Below are 23,164 nucleotides of genomic sequence, written 5' to 3' on the forward strand. Positions count from 1 at the left end.
GACTGTTTCTGTAAACCACTTTCCCTGATGTGCAGATATTTGAAACAAAAATTATCTTTTGCTTTCAATTTTTGCACTTTGATTAGAAGTCAGGAAATAATTGCATAGGTTAGATCGCTGTATAGATGTAAGTTAGAGTTATTTCCTGTAAGTGACCACACATGGTGAATTCTGAGTCAGTCTGTATCGGCCTCTCAGACAGGAAAGTCAATCTGTGGGTGAGGTGGCGTCTGACAGACAACAATGACTTTAAAACAGATTGACTTTCCTTTGTGATAGGTGAAACAAAAACTAATTGACGGGAAACTCAAACTGACTTCCCTGGATGACTTCGTAATTGAAACTGGCACCTTTTTGTCCTGACATGTAAAGTACATTGGTCCCCTTGGTTGAAAGGTAAGGCATATTGGCCCTCTTGGTTGACAGATAAGGAATATTGACAGGTAATGCATATTGGCCCTTCTGGTTGACAGATAAGTCATATTGACAGTTAAGGCATATTGGCCCCTTGGTTGACAGGTAACACAAAATGGTTCTTTAGGTTGGTGGGTAACATAATGACCCTCTTGGTTGACAGGCAACATGATTTGGCTGTCTTGACTGGCAACTCATATAGACCCACCTTCTTGGCTGGCAGGTTACTCATATGGACCCACCCTCTTGGCTGGCAGGCTACTCATGGACTCACCCCCTTGGCTGGCAGGCTACTCATGGACTCAACCCCTTGGCTGGCAGGCTACTCATATTGACCCACTCTCTGGGCTGGCAGGCTTCTCAAATGGACCCTATATGGCTCATAGATAACACAGAATAACACTGTTGACTGATAAGTAATACAAGTAGCACAGACTGCTGACAAAGTCATCACCAACTTGCATGCTACCTGTCAGACAGGAGAATCAATTTTTCTGTTGACCTGTTAAATATAGTGATGGGTGAACGTTCCATTCATAATGGGCAAGCATTCTCCAACAACCACCAGCCAATTGGAACACTGTCCCCCTGTGTGCCTTAACAAAGGGCTCATGGCCAGGTATTAACAGAAACAACAGGTATTGTTCCCATTGGCTGGTGGTTGTCTTGAGTGGTAGCACCAGCTGAAAACCAGATCTATTTAACAAGGTAGGTGGATGCCAGGAAGCTTACTGTTTCTTGGACAACTGCTTTGAAGTTTTGGGTTTAGCATGTCACGTATTACCTGTCTGACATGTGAGACAATTGCTCCATTTCCTGCTGAAGATGATGGTAGAGTTCTTCTTTCTGTAGCAGTTTGTGACACAGTGGGCAAACCAGCGGGCCTGAGATAGAAGTTTTCTTCTCTGAAAAACGTAGAAAAAGTAGAAGATGTAAGAGGATGACCATAGGAAGTGATGAAAAAGCAAAAACCAAGATCACCAAGTGAATATAAAACAAAAAGCCACCATATATTGTTGTATATTATCCATGGACTTCCAGACACCATTTGTGTTCTTAACTGAAGATACACCTCAACCTGTCCAATAGTTTTCATATTTTCAATTTTTCTTTCACTCCTTCAATTTTTTTTAGTTTCCTTTGAATGCTCAACAACAGCATTTTGTGCCTTTTTACCACAGAAGAATCCTTTTATTAACTTTCGACTCTCGGAACCCCTGCTAAAATTCCTCTGGTATTGGTGGAGAAAATTCCTTTTACAGTGGTGATCAGAACACCACTCTTACAGACACCTCAAACATTATTTGTGCCATGTAGGTGCCCTTCAAACCAGATCTTTGCAGACGTCATCAGTTAAGAGGTCAACCATCCACAGCCTAAGGAGCCCCTGGCAATCTCTGGAGGAAGCCTAGGGCCAAGGAATCCTAGTTGAGAATGGCTGCTTTACAACATGGTGCCCAGTGATTTATACACCAGCAGTTTTTGCTCCCTTTTTAAGCACCAAAAAACAGGTTTTCTGCTTGGCATTGCGTCATTGACCAAGTTTCTCTCCAGCTCGATTGTAGCAGATCTTGTTTTGTCATCATAATTTTTTTTGGAGAATCAATAAAATCAGAAAGACCAGAGATGGGGTGTAGATTCATAAAGGGGAGCGGCAACCACTGCACACAAAGTTCTACCTCTTTTCATAAAGATAGGAGCAACTGTGGGAAGTGAATTTCACTGTGCACACTACTTCCCCCCTGTTTATAAACATTGGGCCAATGGTAGAGGATGAATATTAATCCACACACCTCTCTCCCTCTCCCCGATATATATGGATAGGGACAGCAGTAGGGACAGCAGTAGAAAGTGAATATGTTCACACCATAGAGGCAATGGTGGATATTAATGTGCACATCTCTCTCCCCTATTCATAGTGATAGCAGCAATGGTGGAGCATGGATAATAATGTGCACACCACTCCCCCCCATTCATAATGATAGTGGTAATGGTGAAGACTTGTTATCACTGTGTTCTCTATTTATTAAAAGGATTCACAATGGAGGAGAGTCAATGTTAATATGCATACCCCACCCCCTCCTCCATTTATAAAGATGGTAAGCTCTTCGGGGTGTTACTGCTTGTATCGGCCTGTTATTTGCAACCCCTATTTAATGTACAGCACTGCGTAATATGTTAGTGCTATATAAATCCTGTTTATTATTATTAATAATAATAATAATAATAATAATAAATGGTAGAAAGTGGATATTTATAACATACCGCTCCCCCTATTTGTATAAATAAAGACAATGGTGGAGAGTGTTTATCACAGTGTCCCCCCCATAAGATTTTCAATAGTAAAGAGTGACTGGCGGTGGGATTTCTTTCCTAGAAATATGGAAGTGGAGAGCAGATATCACTGTGCATACCACTACCCCCATTCATAAGGATAGGGTCAGTGGGGTGCAATCAGTGGGGCTGGGCTAAACTAAGCAGAAAGAGTTCTGTGACTTAAAGAGGAATGGTTATGTGACTTTGAGACTTTCTTTGTAAGGCCCTGGTCCAGAACCAGTACTCGCCTGGCACCAGCCCCCAATCTAACGCAGAACTCTTCACCCATAACAAGCCCCTGCTCAGCCTCAGGAGTCTAGTTGCCAATTCCCAGCACACAATTGCCCCCAGGACTAATTTGCACAAGGGACGGACCAGGAGCCTTCAGATAATGCAGTACCAAGATTCCAGCAGAGATAAGTCCATAATACAGAGCCAGGTCAATCACAGGTAATCCATCCACCAAACAAGGTATTCAAAGGCAAGGCAGGGTTAAGGTCACAGGCAAAAGGTCAGTCCAGGCAGCATACACTCACAGGATCAGAAAAAGACAAAATCAGCAACAATAAATCAACCCAAAACCAGCAGCAGGTAAGCCAGCTTATCACTACAACAGGCACTGATGACTGGGAGCAGAAAGGATATAAAGTCCTATCTGCCAATGGCTGGACAGGATGAACCCAGGAACTAATCTGTTCCTAAAATCCTGTTCAGCTGTTCACAGCCTCGTAGTGTGTGCTGGGGATGCTGGGAATTTAGGCTGAACGGATAAAGGGAAGCAGGGGCTGCTATTTCCTTGTCCTCCCTGCTGCAAATAGTGACACCACTGGACAGGGGTAATACTGCAATGGTGCAGAACCCCAAACTGCCTGCCAGATAAGCATCTCTTAACATTCCCAAAATAAGTCTTGGAACTTCTTGTCTTTAATTATTGTAAAGTTTTTTTATTGGTATGGCCAAATCACAAAAAGTTCTGCTGCTTTTTTTTTTTTTTTTTTATTTGCACTTGACTGAGCAAAGCCATCGTTATTTCATTGTTTTTTTTCTTGATAGCAAAGATCAGTATGCTGGTTGCATGTTACTGATCATTTGTACTTTTATTGATGTTTACCAATATGTTCATTATACCCGTGACTTGGGTTGGGGTCCGTCGATTGGATCAGAAGTAATCTGCCCATGTGTACCCAATCTAAGAACAATGGAGAGGCAAATACAAGCAGTATCAGCGTCAGTATATGGTCCTTAATGTCAGCCCTGTAGGATGCCTTGAAATGCTGATTTTCTGCACAGTTGGTGGGAAATCAGGCTGGGTGACCTCAGTATGGATATGTAGTGCTGCTCCTATTGTGCCCTATGACACTTAGCCTGCCATGTATCCTAGCCTGGCTTTACCCCATGAGAAAAGTTTCAGGAGAGTCTGTAGAGTACAATGAAGTGTTTGAGAGATAAACTGGGGACACATTGTCCAACCATAATGGGATGGGGTTCCCTGGGTGAGCAGCAAGCCATTGTCATAGGGGACAGGCTGAGTAATGATGTCCCAGCCACACACACTGATTCAGCGTGAATTGCTCATTTTACGCCTAGCTGGAGGCTGCATTCACATAATCACTTAACACCCTTCTTATACCCCCAACCCACCCCTCCTCCCTGCTATTAGTGTCAGCAGCAATTAGCACTGCATGGGGGGTATGACCTTCCCTGACACCCAACCCCAACCCAGGCTGCATTCCAGTGAACAAAAGGGTGCAAACTACCCATCCATTATCTCATATCAATCAGATAGATAGGAAAGGGATAGATACTTAGAAGGATAGATTTATCTATTGGTCTACTCATTATCCCATATCAGATAGATGATTGTGAAGGATAAATGGAATATATATCAAGCTATGATCTATCTCTCCCTCTTAAATCAGAATGAGCTCTATTGGCAGGACCAAGTCACTTTTTGGCATCTCCAAGCAAAAGAAAAATTAGGGCTATAAGAGAAGTTTCGTTTCTCTCTCCATTCCCACTCCTATGATCACTCCCTTTCCTAATATCGCTCTCATGATCTCTTTTTTTATGATGAATGTCTCTCTTTATCTCTGGCTCAAATCAAATCAATAAGCTCCACTGGCAGGACCACATTACATATTGGCATTGCCAAAGCAAAAGAAAGATATGGGATTTAGGCCGGGATGAGTTATCTTTATTTTTATCTTATCCTCCTTTTGTTTGTCTTTCTCCTATGATTTCTCTCTATATATGATATAGAAATTGTGTGGTGTGTGTGTATGTATGTAAATATATATATATAAATTCACACATAGATATATACATACACACACAGATATATACATAGAAGGATATATATATATATAAATCTATCCTTCTATGTATATATCTGTGTGTGTGTGTATGTATGTGTATATATATATATATATGTACAATTTTCTCTCTCTTTTGATTTCTCCCCTATAAATATTCTCTTTTGCCTATGATCTCTCTGTATGATCTTGATCTCTTCTTTCTCTGTACATGTGCACTGTATCTAGGGGCAGTAAAATTGGCTCCACACCTTGGATATAATTTACACACATTTGCATATCTAGGAATTTACCTTAATGAATCACATTTACCCTCAATAAATATTGATTGAAACCATGCACTCATCCACATTTTGTCATGTCCATGTATAGGGCCCCCAATTTGTTGTACGGTCCCGGTAACAATGGGAAGGCTGGTTGTGTGTCCATCCTGCAGGTGTGTGTAATTATCACAGCTATTCTCTCCTGTTTCCTGCAGGCTGTCACAGTCTGTGCATAAAATCTCCATTATAATGGGAAGGGGTTTTGCAGCTGAGTGGGGAGGGGATCTGGGATGCCATAGAGCTGCTGACCCTGGCTGGTTTCTACTAATAAGGGACAGATAGGACCAGCAGTGACAGACCTGTATTTCCCTCCCTTCCTCCTCTTTCTGTTTGTTTTGCATTGTGATTCTCTCGCCTTGCCCCATCTCACTTTCTCCCCTTTTCCTATTCAAAGCTCTTAATCTCTCTCTGGTTCCTTTGTCCGCTCTCTCCTGGGAGCCTTTGTGAAGCATCTGGCCAACTGGTGACTACTTTTCCTTTTTAGGCCTCCCCTCCCCACCACCTCCCAATATATTGATAGAGACCCCTCTGCTTCCTCCCAGGCTCTCCAAGTATATTCAAATACAATCATCACAGCCACATAAGAAGGTTTTAACCTTTCATTGACTATCGGTTTCCTTTACAAAAATTTTGGAAGCCTTTTAAAAATCAATTTCAGGAGTCAAAAAGTCTTTGTGGGAAGGATAAAGGATTATTGATTGAAAATAAACATTGTATAAGGAAAAAAGTTATTGTGCTGCAGTTCTGTCTTCACCAGATCAAAATTTTAGCAATGGTTTTTGAAGATTCATTTACTAGATTTTTTTTTTACTTTGAGCATTCATACAGTAAAATTGTATTGTAATATTTTATTTTATTATTGCATTATATTTGTTTTAGTTGTTGTACTTTTTGATTATTTGTATATTGTTTATATGTAATATTTAACTATATATATTTATGTATTCCATTTAATGATATATTTATATACTAATTATATATAGCTATATATATACCAATAATATATTTATACCAAAATATCAATAATATTATGTATACCAATAAAGTAGATGCAAACTAATTTAAGATATAATATTTAATAAATGATTGCCTTTTGATTTTTTTTTAATCTTTCTGCAGCTCTGATAAATAATATCTGGTAATTCTGCCTTCAAGAGTTTTAGAAGACACTTTCTGTAATGGGGGGTATTACTTTGCTCCTGTTCTTTAATTGTTTCAAAGTTCCCCAGCTATTCCAAGAGACACTACAAATGATCATGCCAACATACATTGTGTGGGCCACATGAGCATGGGCCACTTTTGACACCTTGAGGAGAACCCTAGAGAAATATGCAGCCATTCCTTTAGTGCAAGTAAATATCAAGTACTTGTAAAGAGGCTGCTGCTCAGAAGCTTTGGGATGCTACAAAGGTGAAAAGAAGCCAATTTTTTTTTTTGGTTCCAAAGGATTTTAGAAATCCAAATGCCATTCATTGAGGAGCCATATATACTCTACATCAGTGTTTCTCAACCATGGTTCCTCCAGAGGTTGCTGGATTTTCCTTGAACGATGAGCAATTTACGCCTCTCAGGTCAGTTTGTGATACCAATGATCTTTTGGCTTCCTGTAAAGACGAGATTCTTCCCATTGGCCAGCACTATACTACCTAATGACCACCATGCTAATATATTGTCCCTGTAGACCTGAACATTATAGCAATGGTTCCCCCATGCTTTACAGGAACATACAATGCATTTGTGTGGTGCTTTTCCATTCATTCCTAATGGTACCCCAATTCACCTACTCAGTGCAGCACAGTGTAACTTGACAATGCATTAAATGTTGTGTTGCCAGAAATGGTGCATGTATGGAACATACACTGGAACACAAGGCAACTGGTGTCACCACGTCTTGGCATAAAACACACCTGCCCCCCCCCCCCCTTTGTATAACCAATTACCTCAATGATAGGTAATAACTATTAAATGCATGACACATAGCCCAAGACTGAAGACATATAGTTGTAGACAATGGATGGACTATCATTGTCCAATTAATGACTGATGACAGTTTGGATGCTAAGGATGGCAGGCACACCCCTAGACAGGTAATGGGAAAGCCTGCATTGGCCAATTAGTCTTCCCAGGGATACAATGGTACTTGAAATGTCCGTAAGCAAGCAAACAATCTACCTATTATTAACCTAATTAAAATGCAAAACAACCACATCTAATATATATATATATATATATATATATATATATAGACCCTCTGATGGACAGTTAGTGGCATGACTATGGACTTTGTAAAGTGCTGCCATATTATGTTGGTGTTATATAAAAACAAGATAACAATAATATATTATATATACATATTTTTGTGTTGGATTCCCAGTATACAGGCTACAAAACCCAACCTAACCCCCCCCCCCCCCCCCCCAAGGGTTTTCTCATCATATGTGACTATAACCAAGTGTTATGTAATTTTCAATTGAAGATTTGTATACATACTTAAAAAATAAATATAAAATAAAAATGATTATAATAGTAAAAAAATACAATTGATCACTGCAATACCAACATACTAAACCCACATCTTTACCAGTTCTGTGAAAACATTTTTTATCAGGACAGATGTTTTTTTTTGCATTATTTTGTAATATTATAGCTGGAATTTATTTATGCTTTGAAAAAATAGAGGAAAATGTATAGTTTGTAGTTTGTGTGGTTGTTCACTATATATATATATATCAGCTAATACCCTTCAATCAGGAACAAAGAAACAAAACATCATTGCTCTGTGTCCAATGAGAGGGTGGAGGTGTATAGAAAACATTCTTTATAGGAAGTTGGATTATACATAAACATATACGAAGGGTGGGAATCAAGTTCTGGTTAGTCTGTGGGTTCTGAATATAACATGTTCTGCATTTCACTCAACCTCATTTTGGGTTTTAGTTAGAGTCCGTGATCTAATCTTTTACAATCTATTACCATAAAAAAAGAAAATGTTCAGAAACTGAGAAAAAAAATGAGAACTGTAGAGCTCTGATAGAGAGGTGGGACAGTATTTGTTTAGATGGAAAGCAGAAGAAGGGATAAAGGGAAAGGGGAAGTTCCTGCTGTGGTTGCCTTTGTTGTTAAGAAGGAGGTCCAGGATTGAGAGCTCCATCGGTTCTTCACAGAAAGTAACACTGCAGTGCTTAGTCACATCTTAGTCACATCTGTATCAATTACTGTACCGTAGGAGGGTAAAGATGGGAGAGTACCACATGCAAATACTTTTTATCAATCTAAGTTTCCTAAAAATGTTGCAGAGCATTACATAAACTTGTACACTTGGCTTTCCATACCAAGAGGAAAAAAGAATTCTTCATAAAAATAATTCTTTTTATTATGGTGAACATTTTTTATAATTAGTCCAATTACGCATTCCTTGTTCTATGGGCAACTGGAAGCACTGCAGGGAAAATCCAATTAATATGTGCCTGATAATAAAGAGACATAACAAATGATGTTACAGTGGATGTCCATGGCACAAAGAAGATCTTGATTGGGCAGCCTCTTGCCCACCAACACAACACATGCCTCAACATTTTGGGTGATGTAGGTCCTGTCAAGGTGCCTACAAGAAGAGTTAGGAGCAATGAAATCCTGAAATAGTGCATTTTTGCAGGATTTTGAGCTTCCAGCTGGTGACTACTGCCATTGACATGCCTTACCATCCTAAATACTTCACTTCCAATGCGGTTGTTCATCTTCTGTTGTTCATGGATCCACCAGGACGGATCCATGAACGATGTTGGAAGGCCGCTGTATACATGTCAGATTCTGACGTGGTTCGCAGCCTTACCTAAAGATCAACAGGGGGTCTATCCAACTTGGTTAGCAAATATTGGCTCTTTGAAAGTCACAGAAAAGACCCTCTACAGGAATTTGATGCCCTGGCAGTGCATTATGAGATGTAGTTGGGGGGTAATACCTGAGCTGAAAATTTTAAAGTACCCCCAAGGTGAACTGAGGGTTGCATTCAGAGAAGGCAGTGGTACCTGCTAAACTTGCCCATGCCCTTAGACCTTCTCTAAGGGCTATGTTTGTTTATAATGTTTGTGTTCAGGACAAGCTTGCCCTAGGAACCTACCACCCATCAATGAAAACAGAAGTTGTCATGCGGTGTATGTATGTATGTCTAAACCTATTATAAAATGTTCCAAGTATTTAGCCATTCATCTATCCTGTATTGTGACAAGGACAGTGGAATCAGCATGACTTTTGCTAAAACATTTCACACTACTAGATGGTTGTCCTTTTTTTTTTTAAAAAGTTGGGCAATAATAAAATAAAAATGAAAAGAATCAATAATTATAATATCTCTACAGGAAGAGTCTTTCCTATGGATTTCATAAATGTGAAATCTCACCCCTGCTAAATTCAGCTCTAAGACTCCTGGCTGCTAAGAAGACGCAAAACCCCAACCTGAGAGATTCCACCACAGGGGTCCCTTGTTGCAAGCCAGTCAGTGGTTTAACTCAAATCCATCCACAATTGAAACACTGTACACATTTGTGGAGGACTGATCATTTAAACAGCAATGCCTCCAGTAGGTTCAGCCATGCTCCACACTGGCCTTTTGTCCCTCCTGAAGATTTCACTGGTATGCTTACCTTCTGTAGGTTTTACATATTTGCCACCACTACATTTTTTGTTTATTTTAAATTAAATCTGGTTTTAACCACCTATTGTTTATGAACAGCTTACCTTTTTTTGAGCTGGAACTTGTCCTCGGTTTTGGGGAACTCCTGTGGGAAGTTGGGGGAATAGCGGGCCCTGGAGAAACATGAGGAGGCTCCAGTCCAGTCTCCATTGGTAGATAATGGATCTGTGGAGGTTCTGAGTCACCTTTCAGTCTTTTTGGGTTCAGAAATCCAGCCTGAAGTCTCTCCATACTCTCTGGAAGGCGAAAGGCAGCAAAAGGGTGCAGGGCACCATAGCCTAGAACTCCGAGCCCCGGTCGAGGATGTCCATATTGATGGGAGAGAGAGAGAAGCTGAGGTGGACATGCTGAATTCAAATGATCCTGAGGTGGGTAGAGAAGAGGGTATGCTGGACTCAGATAAGACATTTGTGGAGGTTTGTCCATGGCCATTGGCATAGTATAAAGGGGAGGCTGTTGAGCTACAGCAAGTGGACCTTCCGAAGAGGTGGCCATGACCAGGAGGGCTTGAGATGTTAATGAGTTTATAAGTCCAGGCGTGCTTTCCATCATGGAACTCTTCAGCAGACCTAAGACAGTGAAAAAGGACATTGTAAGTAGAGGAAACCCTTACAGAGGAAATCCCAGAGCTGCTATTTCTGAGCACCTTTAACTACCCCTTAATGCTAGTTGTCTGGTTGTCTATCACATCACTATGTTCTCAATTTTTGGCCAAGAACAAGAATGAAGAATGCAATCAGAACTTTGGTTCCCTTTGTTTTGGGTCATTTACTCCAAAAGTAGGTCTTTGGATCAACATGAAAGCAATTGATAGTAAACAACACAAAAAGATCTGCCACCATAGTATCTCAGTGGTTTCTTTAGAGAACAACAATTGTATGCATGCATAAGCTGTCCGTTAAAATATATGGACCCCCAAACACTAAAGTTACACATAGGCTTAACCATTATAATGTTGTCTTCAGTCCTTTTCAGTACAAATAAGAAAATAGCTTTTATATATAAAATTCCCTATTTAATTTACAACGCTGCAAAACATGTTGGCGCTATATAAATACTGTTTATTAATTATAATAATAATAATAAATTAAGGAAATTATTTATGATTCATTTTAGGTCCAATAAAAATGCTATCTCATAGTAAATAATATATTCTCTATGGAAGATTAATTGCTCACAATATTGCGTCATGGCTGACAAACAAGAAATAGTTGCTTCCACCGCATTTCCGCATTTTTCTTTTTCTCACCATCTCTTTAATTAAAACAGTAAAACACAGAATGAAACTCATATCTGAAGTGTCATCTTTCCTCGGGAGACTTCTGTCACACCAGTGATTGTTAAAACTTCTCCATAACTTAAGCAACACACTGCAGACTGCAGGAAGCTGGGGTCACATGACCTGCAAACTGAAAGAGGCATGGCTGTGCGGCAGGGTGATTACTTGCATCAACAGTTTTGTGGTGGCTCCCTCTTTCATCATTAGTAAGCACTGATACACTAACCTTTTTTTAAAGATCTATACACTGCTCTAAAAATTAAGAAAACACTCAATCAACACAGTATAACATCAAGTCAATGAAACTTTTGAAATATCAATTTGTTAGAAAGTGAAAGTGCTTGTTAACCCATGTATCCTACTATTGGGGCAAATGAAAGGGACAATAGGTGGACGGGGAGGGGGGTGGGGCAATAACAAGCCAACCCCCAAGGAGTAAATGGTTTCACTACAGGCCATTCCTCTCTCATTATTTTTGGCTAATATTTCATGTGTTAAATGTTCTTAGTGACCTTATCACTAGTACTCTACAGTAGCGTGTGGGCGTAACTGCAGCCCACTCAGGTTGAACAGATAGTTTAAATCCTCCAGGATGGCACATTCATATGTACTATTGCAAGGGGGTTTGTTGTGTCTCCCAGCACCAAGACTCTCAAGAGTATGGAGGAGATACCAGAGAATGGAACTTCACACAAGAATAGCTCGACAGGGCTGTAGAGGGGCAACAACCCAGCAGAAAGTCCATTATCAACATCCTTGTGTACGGATTAACATGAGGAGAAGGATCTAGAGATCTTCAAGATATCTCCATCTGGTGGGCATGTTGGCCTGACATCCAGTAGCCGGACCTTTTGCTTACAGCCCGGCCCAATTGGCCAGAGAAAACCAGAATTGGCGAGTTCGCCATTGGTTCCCCGTTCCCTTTACAGATGAGAGATGGTCCTCATGGAACATGACAGACAAAAAAGAGTCTGGAGACATAATGGTGAACTTTATTTATGGTGAACATGCCTGGTTTACTAATGGGTCAGTGATGGTCTGGGATGGGGTTATGTCCTTGTGACTATAAATATCTAACTAATTGCCAATCTTGACTCTGCAAAGGAAACATTATTTTGTCAATGGCATGTATGTTAAGTGAAACTTTAAGGACCCATACATACAATTGGTCCCTATAAGAAGCCCATTCACTGTAAAAGGCTCCGTCGCCTCCCAAAAGACATGCGTGCACCATTTCTGGTGGAGCACTGCATTGCACGCAAGCATGCTGCAAATATTTGTTGGAGTACCATTAGGAATAAAGGCATTCCTCCAGTGCATTTGTGTGAATGGGTCCAGTGGGTACACAATGGGTAATGAAAATTGTTGCTGGAATAACTTCTTTGTTTGTGATTACTAGCTGGTTCCTGGAACCCATAATAGCAAAGCAGCTGATACTTCATTTGCTGCAACAGACCAAAGATGAACCAGTTTTTTCCCCTTCCAATCAAGCCACCAAAAACTGCCCCAGAACCCATCCAAGAAGAAGAGAGAGCCAATACCCCTGACCTTCTCTAGCTGTAATTACTAAATCTTGCAATTGCTGTCTCATCATGAATTGCCAAATGTTATTGTGTGACTAACTATTAGGAAGAAACATTTGTATACAACAACAACAATCACTGATCTTCATTTTAAAAAAAAATAAAAATACAAAAGTCGTCCTCTATCCTACTGCTACCTAAAATAATGTAAACTACATGCACTGGCACTGACCTCATGCCAGTTCACTGACTGTGAAATACAGAACATCGCCCCCCTATGGTATGGAGATTTATTATTTGAGATTGACTGTATTCGATGTACAACTGGTCTAAAATGTAATTAATTTTATCATGGAAGTATCAATCTTTGATTTCAAAATGATGGTTACCAATCAAAAACAAGTCTTTCCTGATTTTGGTCTCATCAAATATTGACTCCATTCAATCAAAAATATTCCATAGTGTATGGTTAGCTTTAGGGTGGTATAGTGAATGCTGTCACCCAGTACAGGAAGTTTGTTATTGGCTGGATCTTCAGGTGACAATAAAGGAACAAAAACAAGAAAAAAAAAACAAATGCAGCCAGGCACATGACTATCAGTAAGGGGGTTCTGAGGGCCCGAGACTGCAAACCAGTGCTTTACTGAAATCTCAAACGTGACTACAACAATTTCCACCTCCTGCATCACTAAATCTCTATAAAGCCACAAGCTCCTCCCTTACCCCAGCTCTTCTAAACCGTGAATGGACAGCAGTTCTTGGAGGCGGAGTCTGAATGGCCACTGGCAATTTTGTAGACCATGCTGGAGCCAGTGTTGGCAGCAGTGGGTGAGATCACACTGAAGGGGGGTTCAAAGTTTTGCTGTAGGCCATTAATATCTAACAGACTGCAGTCAGGGCTGGTTTTAAGTTAGGGCAAACTGGGATATTGCCCAGGACCCTCATTAACAAAGTGGCAGGAGTGAAGACTACTGGAATGCTGGTCATTTGGGTCCCTACTTCATATTTGCAAAGGGCCCCTTTTTGTCTAAAACAGCCCCCTATTGCAGCCACCATTCCAAAGCAAACAAGCCCCAGCATGTGATAATTTTGTTCTTGGGATTACATACCATCTAAATACAGTTAGCCAGAAAAAAAGGTCCAAGAACCTCAGAAAAGCCACCAATTGCATGGACCAATTTTCTTTTTTAAAAAATGGTCATCATGAGAATCCATTTTACTGAGAAGTTTCTGGGGAAGACCAATCTGTGCTTTACAACCCTTACAATAAAGATACATTTATGTACATGGAGATTAGATCTTTGGTCTTGGAATTTCCCTCTTGTTATTCATAAACTGAGCAGCTTTTCTAAAGGAAATTTACTCACAGATTTCTAAATTGAAACCCATAATGGGATCATAAAAAGGCTGCCATTACTCATCTGTTCCTTATTGTAAGCTAGCTATATATGAAACATCATTTCCAAATTGATCAGTTTGTAATTCGATTAATTTTATACAAATGCCAAAAATCAATCATCCCACCACAATATGCAATAGATGTCCAACTGATTTCTTTCTACAATACAAACTCTTTCTACTCAGTTGAAATGCAAATTGATGAATATCCTGGGATCAGGAGGTCTCAAAAATCCCTCGGATAACTTTATGATTGATTAAAACTTTCCAACCTGACTAATAAAAAAATCTGTTGATCGATTTTGGTTAATCCAATTTATAAAATTGGAGTTTATGGTCAAGTTTATGAAATGAATAAATAGACAGTTTAATTGAGTGGGTCGATCAACCCGTGTATGGTCAGCCCAAGGCTAGAAAAGTTTGAGACACCTTTGAGGTTATGTAAGTCAAAGGACAATAGACAAATGCATAGCCAATTAAAAGATACTTTTTATTGTCCTGAATCCAAAATGTTGACAGGTAAATTCAGATTGGCTGCTGTAGTTTGCTCATGGGTGTGGCACACACAAGCAGATCTGTTGTCTATTCTGTGCTTTATTAACCTGAAAAAAAAAAATTGGGACGTTCCAAAACACTGCACACATATGTACAATATTCTGTCCTTTTTTTTGTTTTATTATAGATAGTAATTGAAATCTCGTCTGGATTTAATTGACCATTTGTACACACAACATCAGTGCTTTTGGTATTTATCAACATGGTTGATTGCTTCATAACTGATCAGGGAGAAAAAACAAATTAGTTTATGATCATTCAGAAGTATATTTTTCTGTAGATTCAACTTAAAAGCAATTGTTCTATTAGATCAGAAATCAAGTGGAAGTAAAAAAAATCTGCCTATGTGAGCCCTCATTAAGGATATTTCAGTCACATGATAATAAAAATATGCAAAATACACAAGAATAAATTATTTGGCTGTAGATAAAAAAAAAATCCACTATAAATTTTTGTTAAAGAACATATCAAATGCATTATTAGGACAGATTAACAAGTCATACAAACATATATATATAAAATACAAAAAAGCATAACAGAAAGAAGAAAATAAACAAAAAAACACAGTAAAGAAACAGAAAACAGAACAGAAAACAGAATATACTGACAGAAGTATCGATGGGTAAAATTGAGATTTTTTTATGCATTTCCTTAAAAATTTGGTTGAAAAAAAAAGGTATTTTGCTAAAACAAATCAAACCACAAAATTATGACAACATACAATAGATCAAAAAAGAAAGAAGAAATTAAAATATAAAGAGAACAATCGCTTCAGAGGGTTACAAAAGCCTCTTTACATCATCATGAATCAATTTCAGATCCAGAATGCACCCTTTAAAATCCTCCCCAATTTCTTTTTGACTTTTTGTCACAATTTGGTTTGTTTTAGTAATCAATTTTTTTAACCTTTTTTTTTAAGGAATGGAAGAAAAAAAATCTCAATTTTACCAATTGATATTTATGTCTGTACTTGTATTCTGTTTTTGTCTAAAAAAACAGATCATCATCACATTCCCATGCTTCTTGTTTTTGTGTAGGTAAAAAACACAGGCAATTAAAATAGGTGACAGTACAAAAAAAAACAAAACACAAAAAATGAAAAATTAGAAACACGAAACCTTCAAAAAAAACATAAAGCTGTTAGCAAAAGTTTGGTTTACCAAAATTTTGTCAATTGCCAATATTGTGTACAATTTTATGCCAAAGTCGAGCACTGCACTCATTCCTGGTCATAAAATGTATCCCTCCTGGATTTAAAATATTGGGAATGTATATCATGTGGCATGAGCATTTATTTGCAATCATCATAACCCAATAAATGTGCATATGTTCATAGGTCTCAGACAGAAGATAATGAGACACGTGTTGGCAATGCTATTGGTGTGATGGGAAACATAAATTTTAGGATGTCTTAGTACCTTGCTCATCATTATTGGGGTTTATAATGCTTTTTTCATCAAGCTCAGGAGTTCTTCATCATTCTGTATACATACTAAAAAAAACACTGTTTTCCATCTTATTCTATAGGCTTTACCTATAATGCACTTTAGTACATCCTTTTTGTGTGTTGCCTCCTTATATAAGCAGGCATTGTGTTCCTTTGCATATGTCACACATCGGCCAATAAATTTCCATTTAGGCTGTTCATTTAGCTAGGTGATTAATCACTCTATAGTGAACGCGGCAAAGAATACCCAATCACATGCAGGGAAATGTATAAACAATATGCCTATTCCTTGCACATGTTTGAATGGTTGAAGTCAGGGGGGCTTCCAGTCACTTACTAAGCAAATTATTCTTTGTAAGGTAATAATTTACTTTGCTAAGTGAACAGTCTATATTCCTTTAGTAAATCAACCCAATTACTTCATTGTAACTAACACGTGCCCATGTTCATTGTTATGTAATGTACATCAACGTTGAAAATTTATATGAACTGTTGCAATACAAAACAAGCATCTTTCCCTCGTCCATGTCTTGGGATTTTGTTGACCAACACAACCCAACCCATTTGGTATGAACAAGGTCTTAGGCCTACTTCACATGTGGTCATACATGTGCATTGTGCTACATTGAGGCCGGGCAGCCTCTTTATTTGAATAAGCTCCCTATTGCATGAAAAGAAATCCAGGCCTTCCTTTTTGTTTACCATCACACTATAGCGTACAGTAGATTCGGCACCATGCCTTGCCACGTGATGCACCACAAGTCTACCAGCAAGGTTCATTGGGGTGCCATTCTGAATCCAGAGCGCCATTGGTTGCGTCCAACATGGATATGAACTCATATAGCCTTTGAAATTTGTCGGAATTAGTCATTGAAGCCTCAGTAAGTAAAAGTGCATTCTCACACCAATGTGCATTCACAACACAGATATTTTCAGTGCAAGCCTGCAGCAATCTCAGTGTACACAATATAAATCATAGGATCAGCAACCTCAGGAGGAAGACTTATGAATTAGATAAAATAAAATGTGATGGATGGAAAATATGGTCAGGTGTTCCATTTCTCCTGGCTGAAAACAATGTTAGCAATGCCATAGCATCCCCCAAATGGGCAATAATTTATAAATTGGTGGGATTTTGCTATATTACATTTCCAAAGAATCATATACCTTTAGGGTGGTGAGTTTATAGGGTCAGTCCGCTCAAAAGTCATAAATTCTATACAATTGGAGCCTGGTGGCCTTTATGTTTTAGATGCTTTACCAGTAAATGCTCCTTATTATTATTATTATTATTATTATTAAACAGGATTTATATAGCGCCAACATATTACGCAGCGCTGTACATTAAATAGGGATTGCAAATGACATTATATAGCGCCAACATATTACGCAGCGCTGTACATTAAATAGGGATTGCAAATGACAGACTAATACAGACAGTGATACAGGAGGAGAGGACCTTGCCATAATTCCCGATTCTTAAATATTCCTGACTACCTTAGGGTGTTTCAGCTCCTCCTGTTGCATTCTATATAATATAAAATAAAAAAAAATCCAGAAGAGATGGCAGAAGCCCCTTATAAGGACCAGAGTTAAGACCTGGGAACCCAGCATGAGAATGTTGAGAACTTCTCAAAATGACCAAAGCAGGCATAAAGAACAAGAACGGCACACCAATGCTACCAACAAATTATGTAAGGGATAGAACATACCATTGGGTGTTTTAACTCTTCGGCATCTATCAAATACTAAAATAAAAGTTTTTGGTTGAACAATTCTTTAAATCAGATGGGTACAAACCCATTCAACTAGAACCAATTTCAATTCAATTTTCAACAATTTTCAGATTTGCAAATTTCTCACGTGTTAAATAATTTCTAACATTTGTTGTCCTTAAATATCATTTTTTTCCACTATCCTTTCAAAAATTTACAAAGCTCTGCGGCTTTTGTACAAGATAAGTTTGCCACAGTCAAAGAAAAAAATGAAGCACTTACCGTCACAAACCAGAGACCTCCGTGTTACGTATTCCTTGAGGAGTATTTGCAGAGTCCCCGTTGATTTAATAAGAGCTAATGGTGACCGACTTTCATAATGTTTGGTCCTTGTTGCTTCTGTTTTCCCTTTACTTTTATACTTTTAGCTGTTGTTTTTTAATATTATTAATTAATTGTTTTTTGAGTGTTTTTTCCTAGTCAATTAGCTACACTGCTATGTAGTTAGTAGCACCCTTCAGCTCTCACTCTCGTCCTGTATCCCAAACCTTCTGTTCTGTATGTTCTCCTCTGTCCTCTCCCTGGGACATTAACACCCCATCATTCATGCCCTCCCTGCTACTTCGCAGCCTTTTCGCAGCTCCATTTGCATCTCTATGGCACCTGCTTCCTGCCTCTGTGAAGCTTTTCACCCTTGAGAGGGGTCACTGACAAATTATAAGAATTAATTCATTGCTCACTTAACAAAGACTTTTAACGGCTTTCAATGGCAGAGGGACCACACTGGCAGAAGGGACAGGCCTAAAGCCTTGCACAAGGATTATCCCTGGAGGGACAGGGAGGGTTTAACTTGATCGAAATCAAAAGGTTTGACACTTTCAAAGTGTATATTTTTAGTATGTTTTAAAACATTCATGTCCAACTCAGAAGCATTAAAAAAAATGAAAAGTATGGTAAAAAAATAGCATGTATTTACTTGCACTTCTCGCATCGTCTTTGGTGCTGTGCTGTGAATAGATTCACCTGTTCTGAAATCTGGTCCTATTAAACCAAGGGCCGATTTTGGACCATGTGTAGAAATTTGCACACCTTCAACCAAAAGAGTGTTTGTGAGTTCAGGTCTTGATGTTAGATGAGAAGAACCAGCCCATAATCAGTTCCAGAATTATCCGAAACATGTTTTATAGTGTTAGGGGTCAAAGCTCCATGAAAGTCACGCCGTTCCTCCTCAATAAACTCATTAAACCATGGCACTCATTTATAAAATCCATTGTACTGTGTTTTGCTCAGCTCTACACGCCCCATCTTATATATAAAAATCAGGACATGGTGTGTAACTGGTAAAACCCCATTGAATTGTCCTTAGTTGGTGGCACAAAGAGAGTTCTATTATTGGAGGGGAGCTGACTTTGATGACATGACTCGGTTCTCCATCAGCTTTCTTCACAGTCAATACAGAATTGGGTTTTGTTGAGTCTCTTGAAATATCTTTCTCTTTTTTTATACTATTATTTAATAATAAAGTAATTTAATTTTACTTTACTTACCATTACCAACTGTTAACTGTTACTACATTGCAAAACTGCAGCAATAAAAATGCCCTGCATCAGGCAGGGTCATCATCAGACATTTCTGGGCCCCAAACTGGGTTTAATGTTCCAGTTCCAGTGTTTCAAAAAGTTCTTTTCATTGGGGCATGGTATGGAAGTAACTGTTGTCCCCCATGGTGGCTCTGCCTTCAGCTAACAGAACCTCAAAATCTACCAAGTCAACTTCATAATCTACCTCCTCTCTAATCCAAGACAGGACAGCACCCCCTTCTACATGCCATACTTTCCAATGCCTAGTAAAGCAATCTATTTTATTATGAATATTAATGATTTACCGAGAACATACATAAGCAACATGGAAGATAAAGCTCAGTCGGACAGCTAGTCTCTAAAATTAAAATTACAGGCAGAATGAATATACCCCACAGTTGAGGTATATGTACTGAGGGAGGTACAGGTAATGCACAACTGAAAGGTCCACCTAGATTATTATCTGTAGAGCCGGGACAGATATTTATACATATAGATCAGTACTGGAAACAATAGGAGAGGGAATCCGGGACTTTCAGGTTTACAATCTAAGGGGATAAAAGATAGAATTAAAGTGTAAGGGGGTCAGTAAGATGTGTAAGAAGTGGAGGCAAAAATAATATGGTGGCTGGTTGGCTGGAGCAGTGATTCTTAACCAGGGTACCACCAGAGATTGCTAGGAGATTCTTCAGCAATAAGCACAAATGCTAAAGGATCTCCTAGAAAGTGACACCAATGATCACTGACCAGTGTCCTGCTCTCTGTGACACCAATGATCGTTCTGGCTATCTGTAAGGGTGACATTCTTCCCAATGACTAATATACTGTGAGTTGTGGATATAATAATTATAGCAGGGTTTTTTTCTGAAGACCTCAAAGTTTTTTCAACAGTTCCGCAATGTTAAAAAAAGTCAAGAAAGGTTGGGCTAGAGTAACCTTGGGCAGACTATAGGGTTGCCTAAAAAGGCGATTTTGTAGGTTTTGTTGGAAGATAGCAGGAGTGGGTGAGTGCCATTTTGTTTAAAGGAGTTCTAGAGAAGAGGAGCAATGCATATGATGTCCTGTATTTAAGAATGATGAACGGTGACTAGAGAGGCTGAGAGGAGGATAGTGATAGTGGAGAGGAGGTTGGTTTAGGATGGTATATCGGGATAGGTGCAGTTACGTAAGGAGCCACATCATAGAAAGTATTAGAATCTTGAATCGTCTCCTTTGTGCAATGGAAAACCAGAGGAACAGCCTTAGAGAGGTGAGAGGAGAGGTTGATGAGACCTATAGGAAACTTCAGTAAAGAATGAAGTGGAGCCAGGTGTTTCGTTGGTAGGTCATTGCAGTATTCAAGTCAGGATATAATGAGGGCAAGTAATTTAGTTGTATCATTAGTAAGGAAAGAATAAATGTGGGATATGATGTGGTTTACAATTTCCTGTAGCAAAGACCTGTCATTGCTGCCCTGTTTCCTTGTGTGGGATAAATAGTCTGGACTCCACCCCCTCCTGTAGTTTTCTGCCGGCAGCCTGGACTAGGTAGACCCATTGGACCCCTCCCACAGCTCTGCTCCCTTCACACGCTATATAGAGCACATAGAGTATGATGTTACTGCTAATTTTACAAGCTAATAATTGAGTTTACAAAGACGCCAAATAGTTTTACATCATTTGTAAATTTTGTGTAATAAATGTATTTTTTTCTTTAATTTAACTATAAAACATTTATAAAATAAAATAAAGGAATTTTATTCTTACTAAGCATTTAGTAAATAGTTGGTAATTTTTATTGAGTTTTTTTCTCATCAACAAACACAACTCTTGCTCCCTTTACTGGGAAAATATGAGAACTGTAGCTGGAGCCTTGTAGCCCCATTGGAAGATTTTGTCTTTCCATTATGGTGACAAAAGTATGGATTTACTATCACTTTCCAAGGACGATAGTTACCAGGACACAAAGAGGGGATAGTTGTACTTAGGTAAAATTCAGACACCAATAAAAACCTTACATAGGGTTCCACCCTTCCTAAAGGGGAACTAAACCATTACAATGAAAAAAAAAGCTTCTGGGTTTTTTATTGAAGAATAGATAGGTGATGTTTTTTCTGAAATAAAACTGTTAGCAGTTATTTAACTCCCCTTTCCTTTGTCTTTTGTCAATTCCAACATGTTCACATCATCCCAAAAGGCTTATTCACCCTTTTATGTAAAGGAAAAAAATGTGATGATTGGTCCCCTTCTGTCTTTACAGTCACGGCAGTAAAGTACGAATAGGAAGCCCACAGCCTCCGATTTCATATACATATCCCAGGAATCTGCAGACTGCTCCTTCTACGCATGCCTGATCGCATACATGCATAGAATGGACTATTCTCTAATGTAAAAAAATTGCTATTCCAGGCATGTGCGTTTTTTTTTACAGAAGGCACGTCACCCAATCTCATGCCTGCGCAGTGTGATATCATTTGACATAGGAAGAAGAACCAAGAAGATACCGGTTCCTGCTGTTCAATCCATTCCAGGACAAAAAGAAAGATGGGATGATGTGGGGCCGACTGGACTAGAACCGCAGAGAGATAGTTGCGCATGCACCCAGACATGCGCACGGGAGTCCATTCACAGCCATTTTTGCCAGGATTAAACATTGAGCGGTGTATGCACTGACCAGTGTCCATTATAGAGAAGATTCTTAGTGTCCATTATAGGAATGATTCTTAGTGTCCATTATAGAGATATTAGGAGGCATAGCTGGCTGCTGGGAATGAATAAACTCCTGTGCACATGTGCAGGAATAGCATCATTGTGGCCAGGCTCATCATGATGGCCAAAGATCTCAAACCCGACCGCATGAAGATATTTGAGCTGGAGAAGGACTGAGAAAGGGAGAGTTTAGTTAAATAATTGCAAACAAGCTGCTAAGTTTACTTTAAGGGATAATGCCCATCATTCTGCCATAAAGAACCTTACGAAAAAAGGGGAAGGTTTAGTTCTGCTTTAAGTCTACTAAGCAAACAAAAAACAAGTTCAGGATATAGACATATAGTAAACTTACCTTTGCCTGGTCTTGTGATACAGTTGCTCATACAAAGACATTTCCAGAAACTAATGTTGAAACTTTGGGGCTGTCCCTGGTATTACTGTAGACACGGCTATGAAGTGCGGTAAGTGTGTATTTTTATACTGTCTCACTCTGATTTGTTCTTTATTTTTTATTGTATAGGATCAAACTAAAATAAAAATGTAACTAACTATATACACACATATATAATAAACAGTGCACATACTCCCGTTATAATGACAGGTTTTTGTGATGTAAAAAAATAAGACCACAATAAATCATTACAAATCCTATCTCATTTTTCCTTGGAAAAGTGCTTCAAGTCGGTCAGATTCCGAGGGCATCTCTTCTGCTGAGCCCACAGATTTTCTATTGGATTTGGGTCTGGGTCATTACAAAACTTTATTTTTTCTCCTAGTGAAACATTTTTTTGTTGATTTGGGTGAATGATTGGGGCCATTATGTTGAAAGTGAAATTCCTCTACATCTGCAGCTCTCTAGCAGACGCCTGAAGGTGTTGGGGGCAAGAAGTGATTGGTATGTACTCTTTAAAGTTCCATCCAC

The 23,164-nt window shown here is 38.9% G+C and overlaps 1 protein-coding gene across 1 annotated transcript in view; it reads right to left on the bottom strand.

The window, feature by feature from the left end:
- LOC140322817 (E3 ubiquitin-protein ligase Rnf220-like) overlaps positions 1-11,325 on the bottom strand; it is a 22,303-nt gene extending 10,978 nt beyond the window's left edge. The window contains exons 1-3 of the mRNA XM_072399432.1: positions 11,237-11,325; positions 10,103-10,627; positions 1,199-1,319 (exon numbers count right to left, since the gene is read on the bottom strand). Of these exons, the coding sequence (XP_072255533.1) occupies positions 1,199-1,319; positions 10,103-10,627; positions 11,237-11,249 (659 nt within the window). The 5' untranslated portion in view covers positions 11,250-11,325. The remainder of the gene's footprint in view (positions 1-1,198; positions 1,320-10,102; positions 10,628-11,236) is intronic.
- Between the last annotated feature and the right edge of the window lie 11,839 nt (positions 11,326-23,164).

The sequence above is a fragment of the Pyxicephalus adspersus genome, chromosome 2, assembly GCF_032062135.1.
Source record: "Pyxicephalus adspersus chromosome 2, UCB_Pads_2.0, whole genome shotgun sequence".
NCBI classification, from domain to species: domain Eukaryota; kingdom Metazoa; phylum Chordata; class Amphibia; order Anura; family Pyxicephalidae; genus Pyxicephalus; species Pyxicephalus adspersus.